The 17,979-nt window shown below is 41.9% G+C and overlaps 1 protein-coding gene across 13 annotated transcripts in view; it reads left to right on the top strand.

The window, feature by feature from the left end:
* PARD3 (par-3 family cell polarity regulator) overlaps positions 1 to 17,979 on the top strand; it is a 652,430-nt gene that overhangs the window by 281,728 nt on the left and 352,723 nt on the right. For 12 of the 13 annotated variants that reach the window (XM_007471333.1, XM_007471331.1, XM_007471329.1 and 9 more), the window contains exon 4: positions 13,500 to 13,678. In XM_007471333.1, the coding sequence (XP_007471395.1) occupies positions 13,500 to 13,678 (179 nt within the window). Of the gene's footprint in view, positions 1 to 13,499; positions 13,679 to 17,979 lie in introns of those variants that run through there. The other variant, XM_007471334.1, reaches the window with a different exon arrangement.

Here is a 17,979-nt window from a genome sequence, read left to right as displayed (position 1 = left end):
TCTCTGTGGCCTGACTATCAAGGCTTGGATTTGTCTCCACCACTTACTGATAGGTTAACTTCAGCCAAGATATCTTAACCCTGTAACACCAGTTTCCCTACCTATAAGATGGGAGTAATAATGTAACCTGTTTTGTAGCCTTGTTCTGAGGAGATGATCAATTAATGCAATAAGGTTCTTAGCAATGCATGACCCATAGTAAATGATCAACGAATATTAGTGATTACAGACTTAATTGGCTTGTTATAAATGTTCAGGACGTATTTGCTTTACATGGCTCTTTCCTCAAGGAGAAGGAGGAATGGATTAGATTAGCTATGAGAGACCTCTGCACTTTGAAGGTAACACAAACAGACATGCGGCCATATGTTTCGGAACCATCCAGTCTTATTGCCGCCTTGTAGCAGCCAGGGCCAAATGGCTTTATGAATAGCCAGGGTGTACAAGGAATTAATTTGAAACTGGAACACTCAGGGCAGGAAAGTGGATAATGAGCTATTCAAATGCTTTTGCAGTGCCGCCGTCAGACTCCCCTGGGATAAACTAGCATTTCTCCACTTTCTGCAGCCCTGATGTCTTCCTCGGCTTCATTTTACTTTACAGTACTGATCACCCCGTGACATCATCTGCACTTATTTGTTCATCCATTGTTCTCATCCTCTCAGTGAGGGAAATGTACAAGGGATCTCTCTGGTGATCTACATCACCAGAATGTACAGTCCTCGAGGGATCGCTTAATGGCAGCAACTAGAAGAGTGCCTAGCACACAGTAGGTGCTCAGTAGATATTTGTATTGAGTGAATGACTTTTGATACATTCTTGTATCGCTTTTTTTACCATGAAGGTTCAAGTTCAAGGTGAAGAGTCTATATATGAGCAAAATGAAGTGTAGAGACTCTAGTGGACGTTTAACAGCTGAGAGCTAAGAAAGGCCTTGCCATAGTGCAGTAGTTGATGATGTTTAATGTGCTAGTGAACTAATTATAAAGTCTAGTATAGTAGAGGATCTTCAGATGCACATCCTTATGTAACAGAAAATTGGCTCGTGAAATTAGGGAAAAGCTGGTCCCTAGTTAGGAGAAAAATATCACACTTTTGTATAGTATTATGAAATAAAGGAACGGGAGAATAATGCTAATCAAAAGTTAACTTGACAGTTACTGAGGTACTTGAATCCTTAATAAAATAATAGAAGACAAATGTCAAAGGTGAAAGGGCATTGAGCATTTAGAGAATATCTCCAATGCAATCGTCAACAAGTTTGAAAGACAGATGACTTGTCAGATGAAGTTGATAATTTCAAAACTTAATTCACATGATTGTTGAACTAAATTGGTACAGTGAAAGTGATATAAAGGATTTGATATGGATAAACATTTAAAATTTTATGTGAAGAATTAATTTAGATTTGCTTGTACTCACATATTCTCTTCGGAGAGCACACTGCGTGAAGAACAATAGTGCAAAGTTAATAATAAAAAATTAGTAGAATGTTGTTGAGATTCTTGGCCAGAGAGAGTTTATCACCAATATGTCAATTAACAATTCTTTGAGCTTCTCCCAGGAGAAACCCCCCCCCCTTTTTTTGGTCTCCTCTGGCCATCTAATATCTGTAATTGTTTTTTCTTTGCTAAAAAGATTGCCCTTATAATACTTGAGACAATCAATGTGAAAAGGATGGAGATGGATGGATAGTCACATTCATTCATCTCTTTTATTTATACAACAACATTTTAGCAAACATTTGCTGGGGTGGAACCTCTAAGATTAATGAAGGAGACAGATGGGAGAGTACTGGTTCTAATCAGTGAAATTAACATAAGGAGTGGTGTCACTTATGCTTTTGGAACCATGGGGACTCCTTAGAGAAGGTGGTACCCTCCAGGCTGACGTTAGAGTGGTGAAGATGGGGAGGAAAGGACGAGGTCTGGAGGAGTATGTGGCCTCTGGTCACTTCAGAGCATTCCAGCTGGATCTGAGTGTAGGGTGGAGAGGTGCTACTCAGATCGCGGGGGTAGGTGCCAGGGCTTAATCTGATGTCCTGTGACCCGCCTGTACCACCCGTTCTGAGTCATGACATCTGACGTGTGGTTTAGCAAAGGTGTTATGGGTGTTCTGTAAGGGATGCATCCAGATGGCCAGGCTGGAGGGAAGGCACACAGGCGGTGATGAGAGTGCACCAGAAGTCTTTAGCACAGCTCCAGAAAGTTTCAGCATAGTGCAGTCCTGCTACATGGAATCCTGAAGTGTGGTGGTGGACGCTAGAAAGGCTGAATTTCATCTTCCGTGACCTGAGATCTATGGAATCGTCTTAACAAGATCCCCTGGCGCGTTGCGTACACATTAAAGTGTGACAATTTCTGACTTACAAGACCCTGCTTGGCTCATCCAGGGCTCCCTCCCTGGCATTCACTTTCTACATCACTTCTTTAACTCTACACTTTAGCCACACGGAATTGCTTGCAGTCCTTTTAATTCTGTAGAACTTAAGCGTCTGGCCTCTGCCCCTGCAGTTTTCTCTGGCTGCATATTTTCTTCCTTTCTGTCCATCCCACTGGCCAAACACCACCATCACCACAACCAAACAAAACCCAAAACGCACAAACCCAAACCTTCAGCATTGATGTCTTATTCATTCACTTCTTCGATGGTTCAGCACTTGTTCAGGGTGACCCCCTGGGGAGTGTGACGGTGACAAGTGCAGTGTTATTCTCTAGGAGCTGTGCGCTCAGGGGAGGCGGATCCCCAAACCCAGGATGACGGCGCGGCAGATACGCTGGTGGGATCAGGCCATAAGAGGAGTCCCTTGTAGAAGTGGTCAGGGCTTCCTAAGAGAGGAGACACCAAGAGTGTGAAAGGACAGCAGGGAGAATTGAGCCATCCCTTCTGTCGTGAAGTCTTTGAGGATGCTCTCAGAAAGGTCCCCCCTTAGGTGCTCTGGTGGCTCTTGGTATTCCTCCTGAAGCACCATGATCACACTGCACGGGGCTGGGTGATTCGTCTGCCTTTTCCACCGTGCTGCAGCCTCCACGAAGGCAGAGGCCATGTCTGTGCCACACCCTGAGCTCCCCAGAGACTGGTGCTCCAAAGTACCCGCTGATAAAGAGAGGGAGGTTTCTGGTTCTGTATCGGTGGGCTGGTGGGGAGGAAGCCACATAATAGTGGGTTAAAGGAAAAGGGAGGGATGAAGCAGTCAGCTCCTCTTTCTCCGAGATCTCTTGTCAAGGAAAGAAGCCAGAGAGCAGTATCTGGGGAGGAACCTGGAGGAAGTGGGGGTGGTTCTCTTTTAAAGGTTTCTGAGTCGATTATTCATTTGACAAATATTTATGGGAGAAGGTACAGTTGGACCTCACTCTCTGTGGAGGTTCCCACAAATATTGTTGAATCCAGTTGCACGTGTCCCCAGTTGATGGTGAGCAAGGACCTTCTGCCTCTTTTTCAGTGCTCATACTGTAAACAGGGTCCCTTTCATGGTCTATTCGGTGCCATGTTTTTCACGTTTTTGTGCTTTTGGTTGGTGATTTTGCTGTTCAGAATGACCCCCGAACATAAAATGCTGTTTTGTGCTCCTGAGTACAAGAAGTCTGTGATGTGCCTTATGGAGAAAATACACATGTTAGTTCATCTTCAATCAGGCAGGAGAGTTAGTCCTGTTGGCTGTGAGTTTCATGTTCACGAATCAACAATATCTGTGAAGTGAGGTGTCTCTAAACAGAAACGCATGTAAAACACGGCCATTCATGGATGGGTTGATGAAATTGCTGGGAGCAGAGGTTCCGACCTCACCTGTGGCCCCTCCTGGACCAGTGCTTCAGTATTTCCGAATTCTGGGAAGGTTAGCAGTGGTCTCGCAGCACAGCTGCCGCGCACAACAGGAATAAGGTACTTTCTGTCCAGGGGCCGCTCTGGGTCCCGGGATCAGGCAGTGAGGAAGACAGAGCCGGCCTTGAGGCGCCCGGTCCTCGCCCTCCAGCTGGGGCAACTGTCCCTGGAAATAGAGGGCACGTGCAGGGCTCAGCACACATCTGGGAGGGAAAGCATCACGACTCGCAGTAACACAGAAGTCCCCCCCGCCTTTTCCTGGTCTTTCTCCTAGTATTTTGATCATTTTGTAAGAAGAGCTCGGGAGTAGCTCCTACCTGCTCCCCGCTGCCCCGTGTGTGCCCCTGCTCCCGTCTGCTGCTTCCCTGTTCACTCTCTTGTGTTCTCAACTTCAGTCCCCTCCTTGCTCTCTTAAGGTGTTTTTCTGAGAATCCAGAAATTAGCAGCCAAAGTTTCCCACAGTCTTGTCCTACAGAAAGTCCCCCGTGCCCCCTATGCACGTGGCTGTGCTGCTCCCCGCCCTGGGTTGGGTTTCGTTGGCACCCTGGGGTGTCATTCCTCTTCTTACCCTCGCCTCCTCCCTTCCACTCACACCTGGTTTTACCTGTCCTTAGCCCTTGCCGGGCAGGTGGGGGTCTGCTCGAGTATTTGAATGGTCAGAGTGGGATTCACTTGGAGTGATTTTTCCACAATACACAACTCTCAAAGGACCCTTGGCCCTGTATTCATTACTCTGTAGACTCTCTAGAAGAGCTGTGTCTAGTAGATGTTGGCAAGTGCGTGTTGACTTCACACCTGCCACAGCAGAACAGAAAGGGGACCCCAAATCAGTGAAAGGGCCAGGGTGGCCCTTGGAAGCACTGTTTTCTCTGCTCTTGGGGCTGCCTGGGTGTTCCCCATGGGCCTGGAGGGAGCTCAGGACCCTGACAGCACCCACCCTGTTTCCAAGTTCTGTTTTAGCAAAGGATTTGGGGACACTGAGTTTTTATGTCCGGATTTAGTAGCCAGTGCACATTTTTATAAGCCCCTGGTCACTCCCATAATGGCCTCAGGCCAGCCCTCCCCTCCCCCAGGAGGCCGGGAGGCAACCATGAAAGGCTTTCCACCTCTGCAGCCAGACTGGAACCACTCTCTCCTACCCTCAGGGACCACAGGAAAGCAACCCCCGAATGAAATATTTAACGGTTAGGAAGTTTTTTTTGTTGCTGACTGATGTATCGTTAAAAAAAAAAAATAATAATTAATTAATTAATTAATTTTTGGCTGCGTTGGGTGGGTCTTCGTTGCTGCACACGGTCTTTCTCTAGTTGCGGCTCGCGGGGGCTACTCTTCGTTGCGGTTCGTGCGCTTCGCATTGCTGTGGCTTCTCGTTGCGGAGCACGGGCTCTAGAGTGCAGGCTCAGTAGTTGTGAAGCACCGGCGTAGTTGCTCCGCGGGCATGTGGGATCTTCCCGGACCGGGGCTTGAACCCGTGTGCCCTGCATTGGCAGGCAGATTCCAAACCACAGGGAAGTCCCACTGACTGAGGTATCTTAACTAAGAAAAATTTAGGTTCCCACTTTGGGGGCATGTGCGCATGCGTGCAGGGACGGAGGCAGGGCGGTTGCAATGATAGCGTGACGACCTGTCCTCCAGGTGCACGCCAGGCTGATGCTGTTGGGAGGAGGGGCAAAGTGGAGTGGGAGAAAGGGGTAGAGGAATCCCACTGGCATCCTGAGCTCCAGCAGGCCCGGTGTCGGCGCTGCTGCCGGCGGGGGAAGGGCCGACCCTTCTCGGAGTGTCCGCGGGCTCCAGGCTCTCTCCTGTGGCCTGGTTAGACGGGGGATGCACCGATGGCCGGCCGCTGACGGAGAGGGACGGGAGCCCTGCCCAGCTGGGCTGTGCTGGTGGCTCTGTCCCTGCAGTGAAACCTTCCGCTCCCCTTGCCTCTTGGGTGCTTCATCCCCGGCTGCTTTTCCTTAATTGCCCCTTTCCGAGTCAGCTGTCTGTTGCTGGATTGGATGGATTTGAGGAGTTGGCGCCCTTCGAGGAGCAGCCACGGGGCATAGGACCCTGGGCAGTGAGAACGGGGTTGGGTGGAGGCTAGAGGCTTCTTGGGGTGGGGTGGGGGGGAGGCACGGAGGCACCCAAGCGCGGAGCATATTGGAGGAGCCATCGGTGTGGATGCTCAGCAGGGCGCCAGGACGGGTGCGGCGGGAGGAGACTGTTCTAGGAGATGGGGTTAGAGAGATGCCTTCAGTGCCGGTGGCTGCAGGTCTTGACCTCGAGGCATCTTGCCTGGGACCTTCTGTTTAATTCTTTGGAGGGCTTTTATTTACTATTTTAAATCACATGGCAGTTGTAAGAAACAATATAGAGGGATCCTTTGTATATTTCCCATACTGGTAAGATTTTGAAACACTGTAGTATTAGATCACAGCAACACTGAAACAACCTGTTAATCTTATTCACATACGCCCACTTTTACTTGTACTCATATGAGTATTTGGAGGGCTCCTGATCAGGGTGGTTGTGTTATCGGTTTCAGCATGAGAAAGAATTCTAATGATGCCAGTTTCGTATGCCTCAGAAAAATTCTTGGTTTTATTTTGTAAATGTTCATATGACATTAGAACATTGCATGTATATTTTCCCCTTGACTCTCTTTTCTCTCTTTTCCCTCCTCATTATGTGTCTAAGATTCAGTGGGACCAGTGAACAAATCCTCTTATCTATAGAAGTGGGTTTTAAACTCAATCTTTCCAGGGAATCACCTGTTATCTCTAGTGAAGTGGAAGCATATTGTGGCTTTGACACGTCTTAGTTCTTCCTGGACAGCAGTGCGGTCAGCTCCAAATGGCACGGATGAAGAGTCTATTGACAGGCACTCCAGGGACAGCTGGGTCACAGAGGAGCAGTGTGACCTTTGACCCAGCCCTACAGTCTGTGTCCAGGCCTCAGTGCACTTATCTGTAAATGTGATATTTCAATTTATCTCTAAGGCGCCTTCCAACTATAGTATTCTTTATTTATTGCTTATATATATATAATATATATATAATAACAGGGTGATAAAGTCATTTTATATCCTTCTCTCTGAGTCATTCATTGTTTTTTCAAGCTTATTTCCTGCCTTGCCTTCCCTAGATTTCTTCCAAGGATTTTATCTCAGTAAGTGAAATACTGATAAATACCTTTATAAAAAGGGGCAACTTATATTGGAAGGTGGACTTTGCAATCCTGATGCCAGGTTTTTCTCCCTGTGGCATGTGTTAATAACTTGGTTCTTCTCACTGTGAGATGTGTCTTTAGGAAATGTGTAATTGCCCCAAAGATGGGGGAGACAGTCTTCATTTTGCATGAAGAGTAATTATGCTGTTTGCATTGTATGTTCTAATAGAACTTGTGTCACTGCATATGTATTATTTTTAGATTTGGTTAAATACCTTGATGACTGCTGCCTGTCTTATGGAAAAGGTTTCTTCATTGCCTTGAGTGGGTAAATAATTTAAAAATCACTTGAAGAGTAAAAGAAGAGAAACATTGGGAAAGTTGATTAGGTGTAGGGGTGCAATGTGTAACCATAAAAAAGGTATGTATCTGGGGCTTCCCTGGTGGCACAGTGGTTGAGAGTCCGCCTGACGATGCAGGGGACACGGGTTTGTGCCCCGGTCCGGGAAGATCCCACATGCCGTAAAGCGGCTAGGCCGCTGAGCCTGCGCGTCTGGAGCCTGTGCTCCGCAGTGGGAGAGGCCACAACAGTGAGAGGCCCGCGTACCGCAAAAAAAAAAAAAAAAAAAATGTATCTTCCCTTTTAGTATTTGTTCTAATTCATTATTAGATGTTCCATTTTCCCACTTATTTAAAAGGCACCTAATCTAGAGAAGTAAATCAATATTTACAGTGCATTAGTGCCACAGAGAATTTGAGATCTTGTGATGAGGGTTTATTGCTGTTTTATCCACTCTTCAAAGGAAGGCACACATCAAACAACTATCCGGGACCCGGTGACATCACGCCCACCCCCCTGTGCTTTATCCAGTAGCTTAATTATTGAAGATCCTCATCTTTGAATTTTCTTGTTAATATTTCAGAGGCTATACTTTGAAAATATATATATTAAATAACTCAGAAGATTATGAGGAGAGAAAGTTTTATTATCATGTTTTGAAAGGCATTGATTTTCCTAAAATGGAGGGTGAGGAATCGTAATAATAATGACCAAATTACCTGAAATGAGAAGCTCCCATTATTTCTAATTGCTCTGAAGAACACAAATTACATCAGATTATTAGTAATGCTGAAATAGGCTGTGAGCCCCAGAAATATGGAGCAAATTATAGGCAAAAAGGCCGTATTTGTATTTTATTTCTCTGAGGCCAAGACAAAATTGCATTCTTTCTGCAATATTATGCTTTATCAGTACAGTGAGAGGTGGGGAGCTTGTCAGATGAATCAGGCAGTTGTGTTTCGTGCTTCTTTTTGTTGATAAGACCAGACGTTTGGAAGAATCTCTTTCCTTAAAATCAAGTTCAGTTCATCCAAAGACCTCACGCCAGTTGTGGCTGCTTCTGCACTGTTACCCACAACTCTGTGCATCTTCATCCTCCTTTGTTGCTTGTAATACTTGCACTTATTTAGAGGCAACTGGTAATTCCTGTTGATACTATTTTGAAATGCTTTTCTATTTTTTTCTAGTACATCTTCATAAATTGTTTTAAGTTCTGTTAGGATGAGGTTTGGTGGATAAATACTAGTATAGAAGTGTATCCAGTGTGGAATCACACAATTTTTTTTTTTTAACATCTTTATTGGGGTATAATTGCTTTACAATGGCGTGTTAGTTTCTGCTTTATAACAGAGTGAATCAGTTATACATATGGAATCACACAATTTTTAGCATTAAAAGGATCTTCTGTCCCCATTAGTGCAGCCTCTGGATTTATAGATGGGGAGACTGAGGTCCAGTGAGGTGAACCAACATGCCAGAATTATGCGTTCAGGCCAGTGGTTCTTAATGTGTGTGGTCTATGGGTCCTTCACATCAATAAGGCCATTTCAGGGAGACTGTTAGGCAAAACTCTTTTCATGGTGTTCCAGAAACATTTTGTGTCGTTCACTGGGTTGAAATCTGCACCAGTGGTGCCCAGACACTGATGGGTAAGAGGCAGGCTCCTTGGCACAAAGTGAGATGGTAGCACCAAATGTATTCTTCACCCAACACAGCTGCAGTTTAAGGAAAGAAGCCATTTTATCTACTATTCTTGATGAAGCAGCAAAATGATGACTTTACAAAAATGCTGACCCTTGAGTACACAATTTAATATTTTGCGTGATAGCATAGATGGTAGGCATAAAGTACTTGTACATATTGTAGATCTGTGGTTACTGAGAAAAACTTTCATGTGATAGTTTGAGTTGTAAGCTGAGGTAACCATTTTTAGTGGAACACTATTTTTGTTTGAAAGGAGGCTGGAAAAACTGTGCTTATTCAGTCTGGCAGGGTTTCTAGAAAATGGATGAAGTGAAGTGAGCCTGTCACTACACGGCAAATGACTGACAATATTTGTTGCCAAAGATAACATTCAAGCTTCCTAGTAGAATTAGATTCTGGAAAAACTTATATCCCACTGTGAGCATGACTACTTCCCAGTGCTTAATGATTTTTCTGATGGAATTGGTAATGATATTCACATATGTGATTTTCTGATATAAAGAAATATATCAACATTCAGAAGATTGGCAAAACCCGATTAATAATATATTCCAAATAACTAAGGTTACAAAATTTGTCACGGGTAAAAGATCCATTCCAAGTGTAAGACAGACAAATGTAACAAAGAACGGGAAGTTTACATTCCATATTGTAGCTAACCTTTGAGAAACTAATTTCTCAAGTATTGGTGTGCTATCAAAGAAGATTTACAGTTATCTGAAAAGATTACTAACATTCGATTTCCTCTCCCAGCTAAATATTTGTGGAGCTTGTTTTCTCTTCGTATACTAGGTCCTATTGCAGCAGGTTGAATGCAGAAGCCGCAGTGAGAACCCAGATGTCTATGACCAAGCAAAATGTGAAAAAGTGCTGCTACCCCACTACATATGCTTTATTTTGTAAAATTGTTTTCACAAAATCCTGTTGTTTATGTTAACATGTAATAGGTTTATTATTGTTAACTTAAAAATGAATAAATAAATATTAAAATGTTTTTTTCATTTTCACTTCCAGTATGGTAAAATCCCTAGCTATAACCCACATAAACAAAAGCTCTTGGGGGTCCTCAGTAATTTTTAGAATGTGTGAAAGGGTCCTGAGGTCAGAGTTGAGAAATACCGGTGTAGGCGGGTCTCGCTTGGCGCATGCTGCATCATCTTATACATCATACTTCCTCTATTGAACCAGTAGAGGTTTTTTTTCTTTCCTTCTCCTATTTTAGCATTTTTGAAATTGGGGCTCCAGTTGTTTCGGTCTGTATGTGTAGCTGATGTAATAGTTCTTTACCTCTCCCAAATCTAATGACGCTATTAGTTAAAATCGGTGTTTGATTTCTAGGTGTAAGTAATTTTACTGTGAAAACAACAAAATTCTTCCCTTTTACAAAATTGAGACTAATGTTTATATCTGCAAGTAGCTAGAAGTGGAGTTTGTTTTCCAATGAATGGTTGAATAATAGAATTAATTTCATGATTTGGGTGGTGATGGAGCACTGACCCAGGCGCCTCAAGTTCTGGACAGGAAACTGTCCCTGCGCTCCTCCTGTCACCTCTCCGAACCTCCGCTTACTCGTCTGTGAAGCAAGTTGCATGTTCCTCCATTGGGACTAACGTTAAAAACAAAAAAAGATTTAGATCCTTTCAAGTCACTGGTTTTTTAATGTTATTTAATCTGTGTGTGTGTGTGTGTGTGTGTGTGTGTGTATAAACTGGATGAAAATGACATAATTTTCACACAACCATAAAACCAAGAAGAAATTATAAACCAATAAAAATGTAGATTCTCACCATCAGTGTGAGACACTGTGTCTAAATCGTAGGCAGTATGGGCGTGAACACATGGTGTGTTACAGGGTCTTTATATTTGGACCCAGTTTTGCTGCCCGTGTACACTCTGATACTCTGTTCTTGCAGCTGAACAATTGCAAGAAAACCTTAACTTCAAGATCATCATGATGTCACTTGGCGTTCCTTTGTTGAGAACACGTTGTTTACTTTTTAAAATGAGTTCTGTTCTTTTCTCATTCGCCTGGTAATCAGATCTAGGACACCTTCCTGAATTTGACTGTGGTCACCACTGTAACCATGGGGTCTGAAACTGCATGGGGGCACTCAGTTACAGGATGGTGCAAATGAAAGATCCAGACTGTCCTTATATTCATTTCTTTTACCGCTATCACTAAAATGAAAACAAGAAGTGGAATGAATTGCGAGCAACTCGTAGGAAGGGCTGCCTAGTAGCACGTCTCCTGGGACATCCTTTACAGTGTGGTTGATGTAGATGCTGCCTGGGGGCTGTGCCCCAGCATCTCCCCAGAAGGTGCAACCCAAGGGTCCGCAGTCCTGCTCTAACCCCCGTGGCCTCGAATCCTCTTTCTTTCCCTGCATCTAGAATTTTGAGAGCTACAGATACAAAGAAGTAGAGTGCTAATTATTTGTGTCTGTTTCAGACTAACAGATTAACACAGAGGTCATGTCCCTTCAGAAGATGATGATCCTAATTCATCTAATCTGAATCATGTCTGCAATGTATTTCTCTTGGGGAAATTTTCAGAAACAAGTTGAGTAAGCTGTTTTATTGTGTCCAAGTGAATTTGGTGAAACTTACAGTCCCTGAATTTATTTGGGGGTTGAAATGGACTTTCATGTGGTTATTTTATTATTGTGGGTACTGCTTTTAGTCATTACCTCTATACCATTTTTAAAGGCCTTTTGTGAACTAATAGTGCTTCTTTTAGACTTAATACACACACACACACACACACACAACTTGAAGGATACTACAGAATTCCTTAACAACTAAGTAATCAGCGACCCTGTTAATTGGAAAGCAACAGAGCTCATATCTAAGGAGCATTATTGTAATTTCCCAGAAGTATTTTATTCTTCCTCCTCCCCACTTTATTGCTTTTCTGCTTACAGTTTTGATTTTTGAATCTGGGAACAATTTTGTTAATTGAGAGGGAACTTTTTTATGGTAGGAGCATTGTACTATTAACATACATAGTTCCTTAGATGTACATTTTTGTGAACTTGTTTTGAGAGTGACTGTATAGTTCTTTGTTGTGTTTTATTTTTATTTTTTTTGGTACAAATTATAAGCAGCAAGAGCTGTCACAAGTTTTTATACACACTTTTTACACACTGAAACTTGAAAATTATTCTTCCCCATAATTTTCATGTATGTGTTGCTCTCAGCAAGTTAAGATAACCACCAACAATATTAAATGTTCAGTATATTTTTTTCTCTGGTAGTGTTATTCAGGCTCTTTCTTGGTTATCAAATCCTTTATTGGAAGCACACGTTAAATGCAATATTATCATGATTCATATGCTTCTGTTTTCTCTGGTTGTTTCTAATTTGCTTTAACATATTGGCTTGACAATGGTTTAAATATAACCTTCAATGTGTGTAAATAGTCTATCTTTAGTTTCATATCCTCAAGGTTCTCCGTAGCCACACCACTGAGCAAATGCGTCAGTATTCCAAAAATGTTTCTCATGGTAAATGATGAGTTTACTCCTTCACTGCTAAAGCTGCTTTGTTAGAGGCTTTTTATAAATACTTAACTTGTATCCTAGTTTTTGAAAAGATTACTCTAAGCGTAATTTCATCTAAAATTTTTGTCTTATGTTTATTATGCTTTTCACTCTGTTGATGTGTGGGGCTTTTGGTTCTGATTCTCAGTGCTAGGCTCATGTGCCTTTATTCTTCTCTCTGATTTTGTAGTTCTGTTCCTTTTCTGTAACAGTGATCACATCTGCTAGGATGTTCTCAGTGCTACCATTACAAATTTTAGCCTGGGTTTGTTGTTGATTTTGTTAGAGTCATTGCAAACACACTCCTCTTTCATTTGAATACAGTTGCTAAAACACCATCTTTTATGTAATTGTGTATGTGAGTCTATGGCAGACACTACCTGCGTATTGGTGTACTACTCTTAAGATTTCCGTTTTCTTAAGGAAAAGAAACATGTCTGTGCTCTGTACTTTCTGATAATACTTTGTTGAACAAAGGAAATACTTTATTTAACAGATTTCTTTAATAGCCGAGCCAAACCAATATCAGGATGATAAGAACAGCAGTGGTGATTATTGTCACTCTCTATTGAGTGCACACCGTGTGTCAGACACTGTCTTATGCACTTTAGCTCATTCAGTCCTCCCGGTACCCTTAGGAGAGCTGTTTGTGTAGGAAGGGCCACAGGCAGAAGACAGGGAGGCCACTTGCCCAGAGCCACACAGGTGACCAGGGTGAAGTGCAGATGCCATCCTGGCCTTCTCACTCCAGATATCCTGTAGGTACCATATTTCTTTCACAGTGAAGTTTTTAAAGGGACTAAGGGAATTTCTATTTAGGAGGCTGGCCCACTGTCACCTTAAAATGTTATTCTATTCTTTAATCTTTTGCTTTAACTACCTTTATCCTAATATGTAGTTTTCAGACGTTAGGTTATCTTTAATAACGCTGCTTTGTGTTGTAGATATGCCTCTTCACGTCCGACGAAGCAGTGACCCAGCCTTAATTGGCCTCTCCACGTCTGTCAGTGATAATAACTTCTCCTCTGAAGAACCTTCACGGAAAAACCCCACGCGCTGGTCGACAACCGCTGGCTTCCTCAAACAAAACATCGCCGGCAGCCCTGCAGCTTGTGACAGGAAGGTAACTGCTTCTAGTTCCTGTCATCTTTCTTTCAGTGGTGGGAGTCAGCCATGGACCAGGTCTTTGCTTCCATGGCGTCGCTGCTACGTCCTCTGTGACCTTCACACCAAAGTTCAGATAACTTCTTATTTTGTATTGCCCTTGAATTTTCTGATTAAATCCTTGCTATATATTGTGTATCTATTTATGTATCCATTTTTGGAATGGATAATCTGTTCCTATGATGAAAAATGAAACCTTTTAACATGAAGTATGTACACCTAAGGGCCCTCTCCTAAGTCCTAACTTGTCTGCTGGTCACCCCATGTCTCTTCCTGGGCAACCCCATTATGAGCTTTTTGCATGTCCTTACAGGGATCTTTTGTGCATGTATAAACACATATTCATGTTGGCCCCTGAGGTACATTAAAGAAATCACAGCATGTGAACCATTAAGGATGAAAGTGGACGCCATCCATGGTCATTTGCTCTCTCTACTCAATTGAAACGAAATGCAAGTGTACTGTCTAGTCTTAATAATATTCTCTTCTTTGACCAAATTTAATTTGTCCATGACCTAATTTATTTAGTCTAAATAAATAAGCTTTATTTTAGTCTATTTAGTCTACCTTTTTTCCAATTTGTGTTAATGCTCCTTGTCATATATTCCTACAGAAGCCGTACCATCCCCTTCTGTTATACCTCTAACCTTTTACCCAATGAGCTTTAAGCTGTGCTTGTCATTTTCACTGCTGAATCCATAAAATAGATTCTCAGCAAACATCTGTTGAATGAATTAATAAACATTTCAGTGCAGCCAGTAATTGAGCACCATACATATCGAGAAGTGTAGAAATATATTAATCACGTATTAATAGTAAAAATCAATGTAGTTTGATATTTGCTTGATTTATCCTTTGCATCTATGTCAAAATACCTGTTTTAAATATTTCTTTTATCTTTTTGGTTTCACATTTCAACAAACTCTTCTTCGTACCAGTTCAAGTAAAGAAAAAAAAAAGAAGGGAATATGTAAGTTTAAACTGAGAAGAATCTACCAAGAAAATACAATGTACTATAGTCTGATTTTTTGGATGAGGGGTTTAACTCTTCTGTTATATTTTATTAGATATGTGATGAGTTTCTTCTCATTGAGATTAGCCTGAAAATTTAGAGTGCTTTATCATGCAGTAGACTATTCAAAGAATCTGGTTTCTGAATAGGCCTCGTGACCTTTAATTTGTGCTCAGAATAGACCTGATTTCCATGGATATTCACAAATATATAACAAGTCAAGTTGGTAGTTTAAAGAAATTTATTACTTTAAAAAAAGGTTTTCGCTTAGTTGAAGGATAGGTGGTCTGAAGTCACTGAGGTAAAATCAAAGTTTTCTTTGTAACTCATTCAACATCTTGGCTGTATGAGTCAGCTTCAGTTACAGCAAACAGAACCACAGGAGCTATTTTCAACATAAAAGAACTTAATGTTGAGAATTTGTTTTTCAAAAAATTATTGGAAGGGCTAGAAGAGCAGACCATAGGCTGGGCCCCTGGGGCTTTCTGGACAATGCAGTACAGCGTGTCTAGCTGGCCCGGGGAGGGGGCAGAGGTGCAGGACCTGGCGTCCTGCTGCCTGCATTGGCCCAGTAGACGTTAGCACTGTCTCCACCTGTGCTCACCTTGCCGCCTGTCACCTGTGGAGCTGGGCCTGAACCTAGGAACACCCTAGAAAACGCCGTCATCTCCACGGCTTGCCACTAATAACAGCCCAAGAAAATCCCCTATTTCACAATTATCATTAAAATCTCAGGCTATTGAATCCAAATGGGCAGAATGCAGTTTGCTCCAGATTCTTATGTCTAGGGGTGTCTGGGAAACGGACTTTAGCCTTCCAGGCTCTGCAGCCCAGGGAAGCTGCCTGGAGAGGATGTTGATGCTTATGGCCAGTTAACCATGTCCACCTCACTGCCATTTTCTTTTATTTTGTTTTAATTTTTGGCCGTGCCATGTGGCATGTGGGATCTTAGTTCCTCAACCAGAGATTGAACCTGCGCCCCCTGCGGTGGAAGCATGGAGTCATAACCACCGGATAGCCAGGGAAGTCCCTCATTCGTTCTCTTTTAAATAACATGTGTCTATCATTGTAAAAAATTGGGCAACTAGTAGAATAGAACAAAATTACATTATCCATAATTCCAAACTCATCAACAACCAGTACTAAGATATAAGTGAACACACAAACACACACACACACACACATACACACACACACACAGAGTTGGAGTCATTCTTTGTCTACATATTTACATCCTGATTATTTCTACATTTTTTTCATCTCATAGGGATTTCCCCTGGTGTGAGTTTTGTTAGAAAATATTTTTAACGAACACAAAGTATTCCAGGGTAGAGTATACTTTATCATTCTCTTATTGTTGGACATTTATACTATGTTTTTTCACATTATAAGTATCAGCACTGTAAGACAAACTTGAATATAATTTTGTTTTAAAAATGGTTACTTTACCCAACAAGCTTTTTCCCTATTGGGAGTGGTATTTAATGTAGCCAGATGCCTACATTTTCCCATGGCAGAGACCTTGATTCACACACATATCTCTAGATGAAATCATATTCCCGTACGACACACATAAAAGGTAATGTGTAATGAATTTGTCTTTTGAATTATCTTTGGCTTTACTTTTCGAATACTTATTTACTAAGTTTCCTAGTCTAGATTTTTAAGCTGTTCGTATTTTAGTCTGAGCTGTTGTTTTTTTTTTTTAACAGGTATATGTCTGATAACTGCTGTCTTATTTTCAGTTACAAAACGACTTCCAATGTCTTTAATATTAAGAAAGGATGCTTGGAGGAAAGCATACTTGCTTATCAGTATTAAATTTATTTATTTCTGTTGCGTCCATGAGAGTTTACCTATGCTGGACAATTTCAAGATGTTATAAATTCTTATCATCATGTAGAGGTTTAGGTTTTCTGTATAAAAACACGGAAATCAATTAGTTAAGCGTTCACAGTCCTGTGAGTCATTGATCTCTAATGGTTAAAATAGGTTGGTGTTCTTTTATAACTCATCTGCATACGTAAGTAGCTTCTATTCTTCCAAGTTAAATAAGCAAAACAGTTTTAGTGTAATGTCACCAATCAGTTAAAATCTCTTATTTCTGAACCAGGCAGTTCCTTTCTCGTGTGTGAGAACACAGCCATGTTGAACTCTCCCTTGTGGTTCAAAACCACAGATGAGAGGTTGAGTCTTCCCAGTTAAACAGCAATACTGTTTCATCCCACTGTCAAGTTTAGAGGGCAAAGGCCACAGATTTTGATGCTGCTAAGCCAGGTGAGGGCTCGAAGAGACCAAGGGTTTCACGGGCTTCTGGATTTCTTAAATTCTGTCATAGTTTTATCTGGCAGTGAGGCATAGAGGGGATGAGAATCTTGGCTTTTTTTCAGAGTTCTTTGGAACTGGCTTATTCCTGTTACCCAGCTCTTTGTGGCTGACTGCCCTTTTCAACTCTTAGAGACCATTTTGCTCACAATTTGTGTGGAAAGTATCTTGCTAGAAGATGCATTTTCATTTGAGATTTTGTGTGTGCATATTAATACTTCATCTTGGGAAAGAATATTTCAGTCAGTGTGAATTCTCAAGTCGTTCTGCCAACTCGTTAGCCATCCTTACTAGGTCCGTGTCCCTGTGAATGAAGAGGCCACCAAGGATGTGGACAGGGTTTGATTCATTCCACTGTAATGAGGCACTTATCAGAATCAATCAGTCTGCCATGAGGTTTTAGGAATCGGGTCTCTGTTCTGTTCGTTGGGCAGTGGTTGTAAGCTGTTGTTCCTTCCCGTAAATAATAAGAGGTGTTGTTTTTCTAAGTTATATTGCCCCCAATTAACATAGGTCGAATTAGCATAAAATCATATTTTGACTAGTTTCCAAGGGAGATTCTTAACTGATCAGGGAAGGGGAGGAAAGTGGTAAGAGAACATATTGCCTTGGCATCATTAGGTTAAAAAAATGTGTTTTTTTTCCATTTCTTAAAGAGATGTTTAAGAACATCTCTGGATGTTTCTGACCCTCTGGGTTTATTATTTCTGTTTGATTTAGTTGCTTGTCACATTTGATATCTTTCCAGTACCCCTGATGCATGCAAACTCTTGGAAGAGGTGCTGTCTTAATTATGTCTTTGTCACCTCTCTTTCCATTACATTCAAAGCAATGTGAGATCTTCCTTCCTTTAGAAAAAAATGATTTTTACAAATCTTTCTTGTGGTATTTTTTTTTTTTTTTTTTTTTTTTTTTTTGGTTCC

The sequence above is a fragment of the Lipotes vexillifer genome, unplaced genomic scaffold (assembly GCF_000442215.2).
Source record: "Lipotes vexillifer unplaced genomic scaffold, Lipotes_vexillifer_v1.1 scaffold1049, whole genome shotgun sequence".
In the NCBI taxonomy this organism is placed as follows: Eukaryota; Metazoa; Chordata; class Mammalia; order Artiodactyla; family Lipotidae; genus Lipotes; species Lipotes vexillifer.
Note: the sequence above shows the minus strand (reverse complement) of the source record. Positions and strands in the feature narration are given on the sequence as shown.